Source organism: Etheostoma cragini, chromosome 1, assembly GCF_013103735.1.
Source record: "Etheostoma cragini isolate CJK2018 chromosome 1, CSU_Ecrag_1.0, whole genome shotgun sequence".
Classification (NCBI taxonomy): Eukaryota; Metazoa; Chordata; class Actinopteri; order Perciformes; family Percidae; genus Etheostoma; species Etheostoma cragini.
In genome coordinates this window covers 20068162-20084428 of record NC_048407.1, presented here as the reverse complement: position 1 = coordinate 20084428, position 16267 = coordinate 20068162, and the positions used below count along the sequence as shown (strand labels likewise).

General features: G+C 39.8%; 2 protein-coding genes across 8 annotated transcripts in view; one reads left to right on the top strand and one right to left on the bottom strand.

Annotated features, from left to right (window-relative positions):
• Window positions 1-444: 444 nt before the first annotated feature.
• On the bottom strand, window positions 445-13082 carry sltm (SAFB-like, transcription modulator). Of its 4 annotated transcripts, none has more exons than XM_034871916.1 (21): window positions 12867-13082; window positions 11941-12034; window positions 11798-11853; window positions 11112-11139; window positions 9549-9778; window positions 9058-9506; window positions 8444-8487; window positions 8207-8313; window positions 7670-7819; window positions 7444-7556; window positions 7206-7366; window positions 7002-7102; window positions 6838-6894; window positions 6602-6741; window positions 6306-6486; window positions 5987-6111; window positions 5524-5697; window positions 4378-4692; window positions 4122-4278; window positions 2939-3093; window positions 445-2847 (listed from the first exon to the last, which is right to left on the bottom strand). In XM_034871916.1, the coding sequence occupies exons 1-21, from the start codon at window positions 12999-13001 to the stop codon at window positions 2736-2738; spliced, it is 3084 nt and encodes a 1027-aa protein (XP_034727807.1). In that variant the 5' UTR covers window positions 13002-13082; the 3' UTR covers window positions 445-2735. The 4 variants fall into 4 exon arrangements, with proteins under 4 accessions (XP_034727807.1, XP_034727966.1, XP_034727877.1 ...); XM_034872075.1 differs by having other exon boundaries at window positions 9058-9474; window positions 9571-9778; XM_034871986.1 differs by having other exon boundaries at window positions 9058-9572; window positions 9615-9778.
• Window positions 13083-13851: 769 nt separating this feature from the next.
• rnf111 (ring finger protein 111) overlaps window positions 13852-16267 on the top strand; it is a 32233-nt gene continuing 29817 nt past the window's right edge. For 2 of the 4 annotated variants that reach the window (XM_034870490.1, XM_034870464.1), the window contains exons 1-2: window positions 13852-13967; window positions 14306-14368. The gene's annotated coding sequence lies outside the window, so the exon portion shown is untranslated. Of the gene's footprint in view, window positions 14006-14305; window positions 14369-16267 lie in introns of all 4 variants that reach the window. The other 2 variants (XM_034870474.1, XM_034870481.1) reach the window with 2 other exon arrangements.

The following is a 16267-nucleotide window of genomic DNA, read 5'->3' as shown; positions in this document are numbered from 1 at the left end:
ATCATTTCAGATTTACTACTCTGCATTAGCTTGCTATCCCTAGTCATTACTACCATAATTTGATATTTTTGTTGTAATGTTTGTTTCACCCTAGTTCCTAAGACAAATTAATCAGAAGGATAATGTGTGTTCAATGTCTCAAAGTGTTTTTTATTGTATTTAAGTGGTATGCCTTGTAAAAGTGATGGTGGGGTAAATGCTGTAATCTTAGTGTTTGGACAAGGTAGTCGTTGTAATTGGTCTTGCACTGTTACATCTATATGCACCAACAGAAGAGAAACATACCTCATTTTATACAGAACAGAAATTGTGCTTGAGTGCTACTTGGTACCTTTTGAAAACTAAATAATGGCCAAAAGAATTATATTACCAACATATAGTGGTATCTCAAACCAGCTAAATAATATTAATTTGTAAAAGTATGTAAGGGCTGTTATTTTTTTATTGGCTTAAAATGAAAGTACATTTGTTAAAAAATAGTACCACTTCAAAAGAACTTGCAGCAATTTGATATATTCAGGTTAGTGGTACATCTAAACCAGACAAAAGGCTACCAGTAAAGAGGCCTGAGTACCAGCACACAGATGAGGAAGATATGAATTACAGCAATAGATGTTGTCATTTGAATGGTCTAATGGAAGCAGTTTTTCTCAAAGTACAGAAGAAAATATGTAGACTGTTTGTAACACTGGTACTCGACTCAATCAGCAAAAAATGGTGTAGGTGCACCCCTAATTCAGGTAGTTATTTTTTCAGTCCAAGGTCCATTATTTGACTACGCGACTTTTCACAAATACACTTAAACTTCGACAAACAAAAAAAAGTGAGAAGGGTGCATTTTAAGGCTTCAATGTTGTCATCTTCGTAGCAGAGGGAAATGTTCATTCTTGTTGCATGAGACCCACATCCAGAGTGCTAAACAATCTAAAAAGAGACATTTTCTTTAATGCAATATCAAACTCCGACTTTGTGGACTTAAAAGTTAGGCAGAGTAAAATTGTGTCAACGACCCAAAGAATATAATTTCCACTTTATATTTCACGTAAAACATATATACACAAGGAAGGGGTTTGTTAACATGGGAGGATACTCATTTGAGTTGATTTCAGTGTTCATCTTTTTTACATAAATGACCAAATAATGTATGTAGCCTTTCACACAGTCACATCGTGTGTTTGTGTTTATGTGTATGTATGTGTGTATATATATATATATATACACATACATATATGAAAAGAAAATGCCTTATAGACGAGGGACATTCAACCTGATTTAAAGTACCTGGATATTAAAAGACTAAGATCAGTAGTTGCTTTGTTGTTGTTTGTAATGAGCCCTGATCGCTGAGGATAGGACAACCTGATGTGTTTGATCAGATTCATCTTTGAAGTAACGTATTGAGCATAAACTTTAGTGTCAACAATTGGGTGCGGTGGTCAATAAATCACATCAAATTTTGACCCAAGGTTAATCTGGCCATGGTCAAAAGGGAGCCAATGAGGCTTTGACACCAATCAGTTTTCTACAGTTTGATCAAGCTTAATCAACCACTTCTGACCCGTGAGTAGGAAAGTGAATACATGCAGAGCTGAAAACAAACACTAACGCTTCTTAAATTAAAGATGTATGTAATATCTCTGCAATAAACTGTCTAAAAATGATTGTTATACATTTGACTTGTATTTACATTCGCCCAAATTTTTCAACCATGTTCAAACTCAAGAGAAATATGTCATTTTTATTCAATGACACGGAGCGTGTTCCTTGGTCGCCGGTTGATGGCATCATATAGCCACTGACCCCTTTAGTTGCTCCAACTTCTGTCAGTAAATCCATGAAAAATAAACAAACTAGGGCATTTGGAGAGTGCAGGCCTCTGCCAAGGACTGTTCCATCTCACAATGTTAATGCAGTGTGAATTTTCCCAGTCAGGATAAATCTTTTGATATTTCCAACACCACATGAATGCAGCAAAAATGCCCTCTCCCTCAGGGTTGATAAAAGCATATATGATGTGTATTTGACTCAGTAAACTCTAATTTGCAGAATCATGGGAATAACCATGAGCAAATTTAAAAACTTTGTGTTATGGTCCTTTCAGGGACTCGGAAACCATTGAATGCTCTGCAGTGACTATTTGAAAGTCAAACTTTATTCATGTACGTTATTCAACTGGCATATGAGGGGTGTTTTGCTGTAATGCAGGCTAAATTACAGTTTGACATTGTTTTAGCAAATCTAACTACTCTTCAAAAACAGGACGTCCACAGCAAGTATGACTTTACAAAATAAAAAATAAAATTACTCCAATGTCATCCGTTTCCTCACAGAATCATCCAAATAGGTGAATGATCCCTTACACTTCATGAGTTCTATAATACACTAAAAGAAATATTACACAGGAAAACTGAGTGAGACATTAGGTTAATGAAAATGTACATACGACACTCAGGAGAAGCTGGTAACACACTTTTACAAACGTTTTACAAAGACCTAGGGGCTGTACAATATCTTCCTACTGTGAATATAAGTAAAACGTGTGCACAGGGTTGTTAAATGGTAACAGCTGAACTGTCAGGAAAACCCTACAGCGAGGTAAACACTTGTAAATACAAAATAAGATAGTGTGATCAACCTCATGCCTACAAATGTGCCACCTAAAACAGGTGATATTCTTTAAAAAACAAAAGTCTTCAAATTTTCAGGTGCTTTAAAGTGACAGAATTTGGTTGCAGTTAGAACGGCCGCGATGTTCCTTTGAAGGGCTTGAATCCCCCCACGTTGCCACCACTAGGAATGGAGTTGTTGGTGATCTGTACAATTCGGTTCATTCCAGACGAAGAGTGACTGCACACAGAAAAACAAGTCCCATGTGTAAGGAGAGAAAAGGGATCATACGCTTTAGTTTTGTCATCATTTGTTTGTAAGGGTGGTATACCTCGAAGCGGCCATCATGCTGCCCCGGCTGGCTCCCATTCGGCGATTATCAGGGTAGCCCCTGCCCTGGGAGCTAGATCCACCGTGCCACTCCTTCCTCAGTCCCTGATCCCTACTGTGACGCTCCACCACGACCTGGCGACCAGAGCTGAATGGCTGCAGACAAAGAGATTTGGAGTATGGAGACATTCTTCAATTAATTGTTAAATGTACTCGTGGCCTACAGCTTAAGACTGAACCTAAAAATATGACTATTTAAAAGTAAAGAACTGCAAGACTAGAGTAACATTTCATCAACACTAGTATGCAGAAAATGTTCATCTCTACAGCTGAGTAGAGTGCTAAGGATTACTTTTATTCAATGTTTATTAGTAAATTAGTGCTGTCAAATGATTAAAATATTTAACTTGCAATTAATTGCACATTTTTATCTATTCTAAATGTCTCTTGATTTCTTTTTTTTTCCAGTTATTTTTCTCATTTTAATGCTCTTATGAACATGGAAAAGTGGATCGGCTTGCTTTGTACAGAGAATTGGCATCAGCTGTGTGCTTGGCCATCAAGTTGTATATTTCAGACTGGATGTGCTGCGATGATAGCTCAGTTCACAACGATTAAACACACAGATCACTTTGGTCTTGTCAAACTTTCCATTCAGAATCTTTTTGGCACCCATTTCGGTGTCTCGTACTCGCCATCCACTCAAAACGTAACGTTACTACCCTTTGGCCGGTTCGCAAGCCCAAACAAGTGTGTGCGTCGTGCCGATTGTTTTGCTTCCGGTCTTGCTAGATCTGGTTTGGTATTGTAGTAAAATGTTACAAGTTGTTGTAAGAGCATGTGGAAAAACTACAAAAGTTTGCTAGCCCCAAAAGAACGTTAATGTTGTGGTAAAAACAATTGACGCAATTAAAATGGGTTTGCGTTAACGCCGTTCATAACGTGTTTAACTGATAGCACTATAAATTAGTAAAGTTTTTTATTTTTTATTTAAATACTTACTCCATTTCTACAGATTGACTATTCAAACAATTACTCATTTTGGCACTAGCAGACTTCCTAAAAGAATTGTAAGAGTTAAGATAACTTTAAGATATTTACTTTTTTTGCATGACATGTCAATATCCTGTACCTTCAGTACAGGCAATCTAAGAGATGCACAAACTCTTAAAAGGTAAGCTGACCTGATCACTCATGACCATGGGTCTCCCTCCATCCCGATCATTAAAGCTGCTCCTTCCGCGGCTGGCCGAGGAGCCACCTCTAAGTACAGGGATCGGACCATCTCTGCCCGATCGCTCTGCCCGCATGCGCATAGGTCCTCTGCTTAACCCAGCATTACTGCAGTTGAGAAATTTAAAACAAAGAAATTAGCTGTTAACTGTTGGGTGGGGGCCTAACAGCGATGCTTCATGTTTAAAAAACGGCATTTTTTTTTACCGCATATCTCCCTTGTTTGGGTTTATGCCACCATCACTCTTCCATCCATGCCCTCCATCCCTGGGTGAGCGGTTGTGCGACATGCCGGGCATTGTAGCTCTGGCTCCCATAGGGCGATCCTGCATGGACACAGGCCTCCTCTCATCTCTGTCCCTGCGGTCTGTGTCCCGGAGCTCAGTGCGCGGAGGAGGAGGCGGCGGCTCAGCTCTGCGGACTGTGTCAAAGTTCTTTGGGAAGCGCTCAAAGCCAGAGCTCTCTCTGTGAGGAGCAGGGCGACTCTTCTTTACCTCTGGCTCACCGTCAAACCGGTTACGTCTTGCAACACAATAAGTCCCAAAATGGGACAAGTCAAGTAAAAAAAAAGTCAAATTGGAAAAAAGCTACATAAAACAGATTTTCGGGTTTACTACGGTGACATGTGGTGGTACTTGAGACTCGGTATACTCTGGTGGTAATTTAATACATATCGACAGTACATGCAAATAACTTAAGTCTTGTCGAGAGGACCACCGGGCTTTGAAACTGAACTTCGCCAATAAAAGAGCATTTTAATTATCCATTGTTGCTCAAGGAGGTTTGTTTCTTTTTAACTTGTGTTTTAATGATCACAGATTTAGTTAAAAATGCAAGTAATAAAGCTTGAACGAGAAGTCTCTTTAGATTTAAGTGTGTGGCTAACGTTCAGAGGCCATACAGAGTTACTCTGCCTTGTCAGAGCGTACACCATACATCCATGACGGTCCCCGTCTTTCTCTTAGCGTGCTCGCTGTTAAGTGGCACAGCACACCGCAAGTTTCTTCGTAGATTAGACTAGAGATGCACTTCACTAAGCCGCAGCGAGCCAGACGGTGTATTTGGTGATCCCCTGGATGTTATCACGGAGCACTTTATGGTTTCTGCAAGCCATCCTCAACATTACCGGATGCATTACTGCTGCATTTTTCCCCGAATTCCTGAACTACGGAGCAGGCCGAGGCACTTATCACAAAACTTGCACGCAGTAATCACAAAACTTAGTGCCATTAAAAGGAATTTGCATTATGCCATTATTTTGACAGCCCTAGTCAAAATATCTTCTGTAAAAAGGCCTCATTACTAATGTTACCACAACGACTGCTTCAATTCCTTTGGTTTCACCACTTTTACCTGTCAAATGTGTTAGGCTGCTCTGCAGCAGCCTCTGGAAAGCGACCCCTTTCTCGGGGATTGAAGTTTGAAAAGCGATTCTGCTGCCGGTTGTAGCTGGAACCTTGGTTCAAACGGGCATCAGAGTCAGCTTGCATCTTCTTGTTGCCATTCCAATAGGAATCGTCTCTCCGGCTAAGAAATTAAATACATATGTGAGTAATGAGCTTTGATAAGTCAAGTATTTAGTACTTTACTATCTTTAATGCAACATTTGTTCACAGCATTTGATTTAATTTTGCTTAAAGAGGTTGATTTAAATATTCCCAGGTAAAACCTCCCTCAAAGCCACTGAGCAGCTAAACAAACAAGTATTGCTTCAGGTAAAATGCTAAAATATCTACGTTGGAGTCTCACTAAGTCCAACAACTTTGATCAAAACCACCATGAAACTAATGAGGGACAATTCAAATAGTGTATATACCCATGTTCCACTTCACGGCCCCTTTTGAGGTTGTTTCTCTTTTCTTGGTCATAACGGAGCTGCTCCTGTTGCCGCCGCAGCTCCTCACGTTCCCGTGCCATGCGTTCTGCCTCTTTACGCCGTTCCTGAAGGAGGTGATATAATGTGGCAATTAAAATGAATTACTGAGAGACGTAAAACCTCTATATGCTTAGAAGCAGTACTAACAACTTTCTAAAAACAAGTTCGAAGCATTGAAAAACAAGTGGCATATTACACAAGCCAACAAAGCCTGCAGACTAGACTGTGGAAAGGGAAACTTTGTTCGTGCTCACTGTACCTGCTCTATACGGATTCTTTCCCTTTCAAGCCTCTCCCTCTCCAAGCGCTCCCTCTCTAGTTTTTGTCTTTCCAGCTCAAGTCTCTGGCGCTCCCGAAGAAGGTTCTCCCGTTCTTCACGCTCGCGTAATAGACGGATGCGCTCACGCTCCCGGCGTTCTTGTTCGGCAATTTCACGCCGCCTAAAAACAAACACTTTGTCTTAGAACTTTCAGACAATGACTCAAAAATAGTTCAAAACAACAATACATTTTACACCTACTAAATATTTAAGAACTGTGCGCTACTGCACACTACCTGCGCAACTCTATGGCTCTGCGGACACGCTCCAGACGAGCCACCCGTTCACGCATCCTCTGCTCCTTCATCTTCTCAAAAGGCAGGATGTCTTCCCCCTTGTTGATAAAAGGTCTCTGTTTGTCTCTCATAATCTCTAACTGGAAGGATAAAATACAAATTAAAAGTTAAAAAAATTCAATAGGTAAAGCATGTTAAAAGCAAATACAAAGCTATATGTCCATCAAGACTCTTACCTCTTCGGGAGGAATTAACCATTTTGGCCGCCTTTGAACATTCATGTTGACAAAGGGCTGAAAAAAGTTTTCAACAAATATCATTTAACATCCTCTGATGGCAAATTTTAAATAGGCTTTTCAAAGATAATTCAATCAATCAAATACAAATCAAAAAGTCTTACTTTATCAAAGTACCTGCCCCTTCTGAAAGGTCTCATTTTGCCAAAATTAGAATCTCCTCTGGGATAATGTGCCACCACCATCTTGCCTGGGCTCTTTGTCCCTAGAACCAAAGAAAAGATGTATAATCAAAGAGGATATACATATACTTATTGATAAACTCAATGGGATTCTCTCAAATAGAGATCAAGAGGCGTAAAACCTACACCCATGCTTTCTGTCATCTTTTTTCGAAGACTCTTGCCCAGAGTTAGATGAAACAGACTCAGATTTTCCACTTCTGGCCTCCTGTTTCTTGGATGAGTCCTTTTCCTTTTCTGAGAGTTTATCCAATTTCTTGTCCTCTTTTTTATGAGAAGGCTGTGCTCTACACATAAGGAGAACAAAAAGGTTAAATGCGCTTTCTATCAACAAATTAGCTTTTCAACTTTTTCTGTAACCCACTTGTTAGTTGGTTTTATTCCTGTAGAACTGCGCTTATCACTTGACTTGCTGGAACTTGCAATGTCCTCTGCTTCCTTTTTTGAGCCTTCCTTTTTGAACGGGTCATTTTTGGCCTGAAAAACAACAACCGCAAAATATAAATTTCCATAAATTTTATTGCATTTAATTTTATTAGGACTATCAAGGTCTCAAACAATTTTGACTCTAGAATTGCTTCCTAGCTTACCCTTTCAACATATATCTTCTGTCCGTGGAGCTCTGTGCAGTCAAGGTGGGAGACACAGCGCGTCACCTCTGTACTGGAAGACATCGTCACCAAGCCATAACACTTTGAACCAGGACTGCGAGCATTTGTAACCACCTTGGCGCTTAAAACCTGTTGGCAACAAATTTCAACAAATAAAAATTATGGGATTAGCCCTAAACCTAACATTACATCCAAATTGTGATAGCTATCATTCGCTTACCAGCTTACAATACAATCACATAAACCAATTAAGGTTACCATAACGTTACTCTATGAGATTCTAACCTTGATGCATGTGAGCCGTCAAAAACTAACCTCATTTTATTCACTGTTAATCTGTACTCACAGACCCAGACCGCCACCCCCCTCCAAAATATCAGAAATGTATTGAATCCACACAAATTACCCCATTTGGGATACAAAGTGGAGTTTCTCACCAAAAGGTGACAGATTTTCATCCCCCTCATTTAAAATAAGCAACCACTAATTCCAAAAACAAAACCGCACGTTATTTACCTTTCCATATTTGCCAAACAGGTTCTTTAAATCAGCTGCTTTGGTGTTTGAAGATAGGCCGCTCACCCAAATGTTACGAGAAGAGCTGTTATTACTGCTGATGACTCCTGATAAAGATGTTTTCCAGAACACATTCAGCAGTCATTGGGAATGAAATATATTGCATCAAGTTGAATGAAATGGATAAAAGTGCTTCCCTGGATTCCCAACTCAACAACATTTCAACACAATGCTTACCCTTTTCATCTTTTGCAGCTTTTCCATCTCTGTCTCTTGAAGAGCTACAAAGCAAATGTTGCAACAAACAAGAGGGAGTGAGTGAATGCAAATTTACCTGGTTAAAGTGATAGGCATCTAGTGGAATAATACACTTTGTTTTTTCAGGGAAAAAAAATCCTGTGGGCAAGGCGTGGATCTGAACCAATGTGTCACAGGCTTCATTGCTTTTCCAGTGGCGAGACGGGTCAAGTTGACAGCCAATTTATTCCCTGGACCAATGAAATCTTCGAAGGTTTGTTCAACTTCACAGAGAATCATTTGACCAAAAGGAAAAAAACACTGCCATCACGGGGACTAATGCTCTTTTACAATGCCATGAGTAGAAACTGGAAATGGCTTTAAAATTGCTGGAAAAGGTCAAAGTAACAAAATAAGAGGTTTTCTCAGCTCCTGGTTAATGTCAAAATTTAACCAACTTCAGAAAAATAAATCAAAGTAGTAAATGGCAGGGTTAGGTACATCAGTGAACATTTCCCTTATGGCAAAAGAAATCTTGAGGCTACCCACAATGTTGCGTTCTTAGTGAGCTGGACTTGGTAGTAGTATCAAAGAACTGACATAGAAAGACCAACCTCTTTGCTTGACCTGATGCCCCAGTAGCGGAGGGGCCTTTCTTCCCAGAATCCTTTTCTTTGTCTCCCGTTTCAGCTTTCTTCAGGGCCTCTCTGCTGTCTTTCTTCGTGGGCTCACCCCTGGATCCATCATCTTTCTTACCATCTTTGTGTCCCTCGGTCTCTTCCACCTTCTTGTCGTCATCTGGGCCCGTCTCAGCAGAGGCCTCTAGCTCATCATTGCCCTTCTCGGCCTCTGGATCTGGAAGTCTCATATGTTTACCTGTTTCCAGGAGATCATCACCATCAACATCTAGGGTGATGGCGTCTTCATTTGGGATTGAGACAGATAGGTGATCATCCTCAGCTTCTTTAGAGGAATTCATGGCTTCAGCATCCATCTCAGCCAGTTCGGTCTCCACCTCTGGCTCGGCCTCCCCATCCACCTCTGGGTCGGCGTCCTCATCCACCTCTGGGTCAGCATCGAACTCTGGCTCAGCCTCCTCATCCACCTCTGGCTCGCCATCTGCATCGACCTCTGGCTCAGCCTCCTCATCCACATCTGGCTCTGTATGGACATCTGGCTCAGCATCCACCTCTGGGTCAGGCTCTGAATCAGCCGCCACAGCTTCTGACTCTGGTTCAGCCTCAACCAGGGCCTCAGCCTCAGACTGAGCGAGGCTGTCCTCACAGGGGGCAGGCTTAGAATTTTCACGAGTACCATCATCTGTATCAGTTACATCTGAGGGATTTAACAAGGATAAACATGGCAAAACACAACTTTTAACATTGACATGTTGCATGTTACTTTACCTAAAAAGTAGAATAGAAAGCACATTTAGTGTTAATGGTCATCGAGGGCGTAGACACCACTGGAAGACACAAAACACACACTCTCCACTGAAAACGGGGATGATTCAGTGCTCTTCATTTCTTGACACGTGAAAAGTACTTGAGTCCTAATTCATACTGAATCTGCAATCCCAGATGGCTCGTACAATGTGTGGCAGTTCTCCAGGTGAGCCTCTTCTGAGAAAGTTCAAATGACGTCATGCTTCAGTTTTCTTCCATTTGGCAAAATGTTCCCAAGCTGGTCAGTCCATGGCAAGTCATCTGAGTATTAGGAAATCTTCAATATTTTCCAATATTTCTCCAATAACCAATGTCTTAGCAGATTTCAGAGCACTTTAAAGAAGTATGTTTCATCATCAAATCCACTCGGCTGTAATGTGTCCCGTCAATTGTACACAAAACATGTGTCCCTTTAGTCACATAAGTCTGTCCTTCCAGTCCCAGGCCATGCTGTATGTCAGATATCTTCACTGCACACACCCTGCTGAGGCCAGCTGGCAGGAATATGTGCATTTTTGATGGATGACTGCCAAATACAAAGTCTCTTTATCTTTCAGTTGTCTCCTGACACAAGGCTTCTGCATCTTTAATAAGTGTTTAAGAGGAGTCCAGCTGTCCTAGAGCTACACAATCCCAACCTCATTCCCAGGCAGTCACCTGACTAAACCTGTAATAAGGTGTCTGATTCCTGTGGGAAAGGGAGCAAAGTGTTCCCAGTGCTCTTGTCTGTCCACCAATGTTGTCAATCAAAACAAGACAGAAAACCGGAAAGTGCACTGATTGTCTAGTTCTGCAAGTCATTGCTTCCTTTAATTCATTGGACATGAAGTGTCAGCTTGTTTGTGGACCTTAACTCTTTGTTTCACTGCAGAATGTGGGAAGTTGAATGCCAGAGGTAGCAGAAATCCACAGAAGCAAACAGAACTTTTCCTTAATGTATTTTCAGTAATCCACAGAAATTGAGTAAAGACTACTCACATCCAACGGTTCATGTTTGTACCATTACAAAAAAATTGGATTGTCTTCAGAAACGTCTTGATTTACCACATCCTTGGAGCTCCTTTTAGCGCTTTGTGACCTAGACATTGCAGTAGCTAGCGGAAGCATAAAATACCACTAATGTAGTTTAGGAATTCTATCAGGAGTTTTCCCAGTCATTATACATGTTAGCTTAAAGAAGAAACATAATGTTAGAATTCGGGATTAGTGCACCATGCACATACCTTTTTCTGATCCATAATCTTCAGTTTCCTAGAAAAGAAAACACTGAGATGAGGTGACAAATATTTCAATGCAACAAAAGATTTATATAACCAAGTGTACAGAACTAATTGCAGTTGGTGAAGTATATGTTTCTATTTTATAAATCCCTGAGGCATTAATCACAGTTTACATAATTCTGCACTTTAGACTTTCTAAAGGTTGCAATTTCTATCAGAAAACGACATGATGCAGCTTTAAACAAAGAGCTGACAAACACACTGGCTATGTTTCAGCTAGTGTGAATTAAGTTTGGGGTCAGTTAAGGTGTTAAATGGGACGGAGTAAGGTCTGAATTGTGTATGAGAATTTTGTAAATATTTCTAGGCCTATAGTAATCTAAACTACTTTTTGGTCAGACATATATTTTTTTTAAACTTTTCAAACTTAACTTCCTGGCAGCCACTGGAATGCTCGTTGGACGAATGATTGTATTGCTCTATTGGTGACCCAAACTTTTAAATAAATTAAGGTTCGGCTTCACATAAACAGCTGTCATTGTAGTGATCAGACTTACACTTTGGTTCAAAACAATTGCTGCTGTTTATGCACAACAACTCTATAAAGATGGCAGATGCCATTTTAAAGATCATTGTGAGAAAGAGGAGCAAAGACAAAAAAAAAGCTTTATTTTATTAATGCCAGTCACCTTGGAAGACACATCTTCTTCCCATGTGGTGTCCCCATCTGAATCCACTTTTTTACCTGAAAGATGAAATACATAAACCATGAAAAATCTACTTGCTTAGCCACCCTGTCATATAGATTAGGCTAAATCAATAGCAAGATTACCTTGTCCTTTAGCTTTCCCACCTTTCCGAGTTGATGAGTCAGTTGAAAGCTGGATTTGAATGTTTTCTGTGTCACCATCTTCATCCTCAAGAGCCTTAAAAAAGAATGAATAAAAAAACAGTTTCAAATATTTACAAACACTCAATATTGTTATTGTTCAAGATTGTTTCATCCATCAACAATTGTCTAGCCAACTGCAAATCCATATGCCTGATAAGACATAATGAACAGTTAGCTAGACAAGACAAAATATTAAAATAAAGAAAAAACAATTAATTTTAATCTTGGTCATGTGCTCTGTTTAGCTCAGCAATCCAACTCAAATGAAGTGATGACCAAGTGAGTTGTGTTATGCTCTGCGCTACTGTAATATTCAGGCAGAGAATATCAGTAAGTAATGCCAGTAAATTACTGCAACCACTGATGGTGCACAAATTTTGCTTAAGACTGTAGCCCTTATTTTAGCTTTTTTTTTTTTTTTAAATCAGCCCAGGGTCCATTGGCATACATAAACATCGTATAGGTACTATTTATTTTTGTTTCTGCGTTTTCATCAGGCAGCAAAAAACGATTTAGAACTTGGGAGTACTTTGAAGTGAAGTTGGGATTCAATTGGCCATTTTCACACGTTTTCAAAACACAGGCAGCCTACACAGGCCTTTCATGTTTGTTGTGCTACCATTGCCTTACTGCTAAAGTTAACATTATCATAAATAATAAGTGTAGCGTTTCACTTTTTCCAATGGTGTATACGTATACTATTAACAGTTAACCTAGTGCGTAGCTATTTACATAGCCAAAGCGAAACAGAGACAGCAAGCATTTCAACCGTTACGCCTAGCTAACATTAGCCTTAGCATCCCTGTCACACATTGGCGAGCCACCTCGGTCACCCTTCTTTGAACAAAGTAGCTTTTTTTAGTTACCTGTCTCAATCTAGCGAGGAGAACGCTCTTTATACCAGAAGTGTCCAAATTCCTTCGTTTGAGCTCGGATTTAAGGTCAACAACTCTTAAATCCGATATTTTCTTGAACTCCGTGGAAATGGCAGCCGTCGCCATTTTACCTCAAGATGAACTAAATCGTGCGCGCGCAGACAGTTTTTCCCAGCTTCTTCTTCGTTGTCTTGTTATGTTGTCTTTAAATGCCCCACCGCTGCCTACTGCATAATGAATGAATAGCCTAAATGAAAACAAATCGGTGTCCCACAAAACATTTCAGTAACAAAATAGTTTAAATTACATCAGTTTTATTCAACCACGCGTCCATTCCCTAAATCAGTGGAAATAAAAGCAGGGGAAACCTTAGCAAAGTAGGCTTCTAAAACTGTTCAGTTCAAAGCCCACAAATTAGTACTGAATTGCTTTCCTCGTTATTTTCTCTCAGATAGTCAGTTTACCTTTCTCTCTTCTTTTTTTTATTCCTAATTTTAGACAACTATAGCATGGGTATGTCAATTTATGAGCAAAACTGTATACGGTAGGCATATACTATCAGTTTAATTATTGTTGCAAAACATCAGCATAATTAAATGTAAATAAAGTAATATACAGTAAATTAAAACATACATTCAAAAATAAAATAAAACTAGAGCCCGTCTTAAAAATGTATGGCAGGCTTTAATTTCGTTTTGACACCTCCAATTTATCCGTTAGTGGGCGCGCCAGTCATGGAATCGAGGCTTTAGGAAGGCGATACATGCAAAACAATGATGCATGAACTTCTATTATCAACTTGTACATTGGCGTAAATTTATATTATTACACAGAGCTTCTCATGCTCTTCTGTCGGCACAAAACAGGGCTAGTATTTTTTATCTACACGTTACATTTTGAAAAGTAAAAGGGATTAAATCAAGCAGTCGCAAAGTGTCGTAAAGTAGCTGACGGCTGACCACGATCTGGCGCCCCCATGCGGCAATGAGTGCAACGACTGTTGTATCCGTAGCCAGCAAACAGACGACCTGCTGGGTAAACAAGAGTGGATGCATCGAAAGGGAGGAATGGCAACTTCGTCGAGGGCTTATAGTGAGACATTTCTATATTGTCAAACAGAAACATATTAGATAGGTCGTACTATATTTTAAGATTAGACATGATTAATGTGCTAGTTAAAATGGCTGAGCATAATCGGCTATTTGCTGAGTGAAGTGGAACTAGCCTTTACGTTAGCTTAGCTCGTAGCCATCCAGGGCCCATTGCCTTCGATTTTGCTTCTCGGCTCAGCTCGGGACTGTGTTGTCAATTTCACAATCCCAGTCGCTAACGTCCTCGGATTGCGATTTCTATGTAGGCCTGTCTAGTTGCAGTTAGGGTTAACAGTTAGATAAATGCTCGTTTTCAACGCTTGTCTTTCTTTCCTACAGGATTTAACTTCACATGTTACAAAAAAGACGGTGACACATTTTGAAAAAAGGACTTAAACCCAGGTACGTGTTGTCTTTGTTGTCTTCTGTCTGGAGTAAGTTGACGTTAACTATGTGTCAGGCTATGTGGTTAGCTGCTCACTTTGGTTCCTCTCGATTCGTTATCGTAATATTCTCAACATAAATTACTAACATTAGACATTCAAATTTTAGTTATTCACAAGAAACTCGAGTTGATCTGGCCCCAGTCACTTCAGCAGCGTTTGTTGGATACAGACAGACAGGCAGCAGCCGAGCTTATTGTAATTACTAAGCGTTATAAAACTATTTCTAGCCCCAGTTTCAGGCTCAATCCTGTCAAGCTAAACAAATCTATGTAGCTCTGTTTTTGCTTGCTTAGTCGAAGTGGTTGGTAGTTGTTTCACAGACAGAAAGCACCGTGAGTATCGTTAGCATCAGCTCAGCAGTCCTGTCTCCGCCGTAGCGCCGTTCATCTTGAATTGGTTTACTGTTGCCATTTCTGTTACACCATACGTTTTCTGGTAGCAAGCAGCTGCGCCTGATTCATTAGACAGTGTCTGCAGAATATCTTACGTGTCGTTATTTGGGCCTTTTTGTGAGAAATTTGAATAATTCACCCTTGGTGCGTAGTTTGTTTTTTTTTTCTCATTCAACGCTGTCCTCTGAGGCCCCTGAATTCATGCATGTCATTGAGGAGCATCCGAAAGACACACTTATCAGTGAGTTGGATATAAAAGCAGGCAGAGCGTTGTGCACCCTCAACCTCATCCGCCCTATTTCACAAAAGTTGCAGCTTCGTGTCAAGTGACAACTGATATGTTTCTATGAAATGAGTTGTGAATGAATAATGAACTGACATTGCTTTCAGCCTGTAACCGACTATCTAAAGTGTTGTAACACACAGGAACATCACGAATACCTGTACAATCTAATGCAGTCAAATACAAATATATTGCAGCAAACCCTACCAGGAATGCTGTGGTGTTAGATTTGTACTAAGACCGTGCCAGAGAGATGGAAAGTGTGTGTAGCTGTGTCCTCTTAAAAAGTCTAGAGGACTGTTGAATTTAACAAGGTAGTTGGATGTTTAAGATGTTAAAGATAACATTACATAGGGTTATTGACAGACTCAAGACATCTACATATCTTAATGTTGTGAATTGTGTACTTTCAGCAAACAATGTTGATGGCAATTCCAAGCCTTTTTTTAATTTCTTGAATTGTGTAACATCACTTGTATTTCCAGATGGCCACATAGACAGTCAGTACAATATGTTCCTTAATCACTTGCTGAAATAGTGGCTCAATGTTTTGTTTTCTGATTACATCAAATCAAGAAGTGTGGTGGGCTTGTTGCTGTAGGTGATATCAACACTTTGTCATAGTGCATAAGCCTGCGATTTTCTTCACCTTGTCCTTAATGTTAAAATACAGTTCATCCGTCAACATTACTGCAGATATGCAACGACCTTTGTGATTAAGAAGCAATCATATTTAATAATTTTTCTGCTTTGGGATTTTTGGAATATATTCTTTGTGTGTGTGTGCTTTTGCCTTGTTCAGACGGATCTGGATCCGTGTTGGAGAAAATCGAAGTAGTAATGGATAAGTGTTAGCTATATAAAGCCTGAACCCGGTCGGGTGATATTGAATATGTGATATATTGCAAGAAAACTACCTAGTTTACATCAGAATATCTGTTTATCTGTGAAGAGGAGGAGTAAATAGCCCTAAACTATCATAGTTTTCTTAAAAAACAGTAACATATAAAATTTGTTCATGCATTAAAAGGACCTTTCAAGTTTATTGACAGCTCAGGCATGGATACATTTTTCTTTCTTGCCAATTTCAAAACACCTGTTCCCCAGAATTGTAATCCTTGTCAATGCTAACACCACTGTTGGCTGGCTGAGGGTGTAGTAAACCGGGGACATCTGAAAA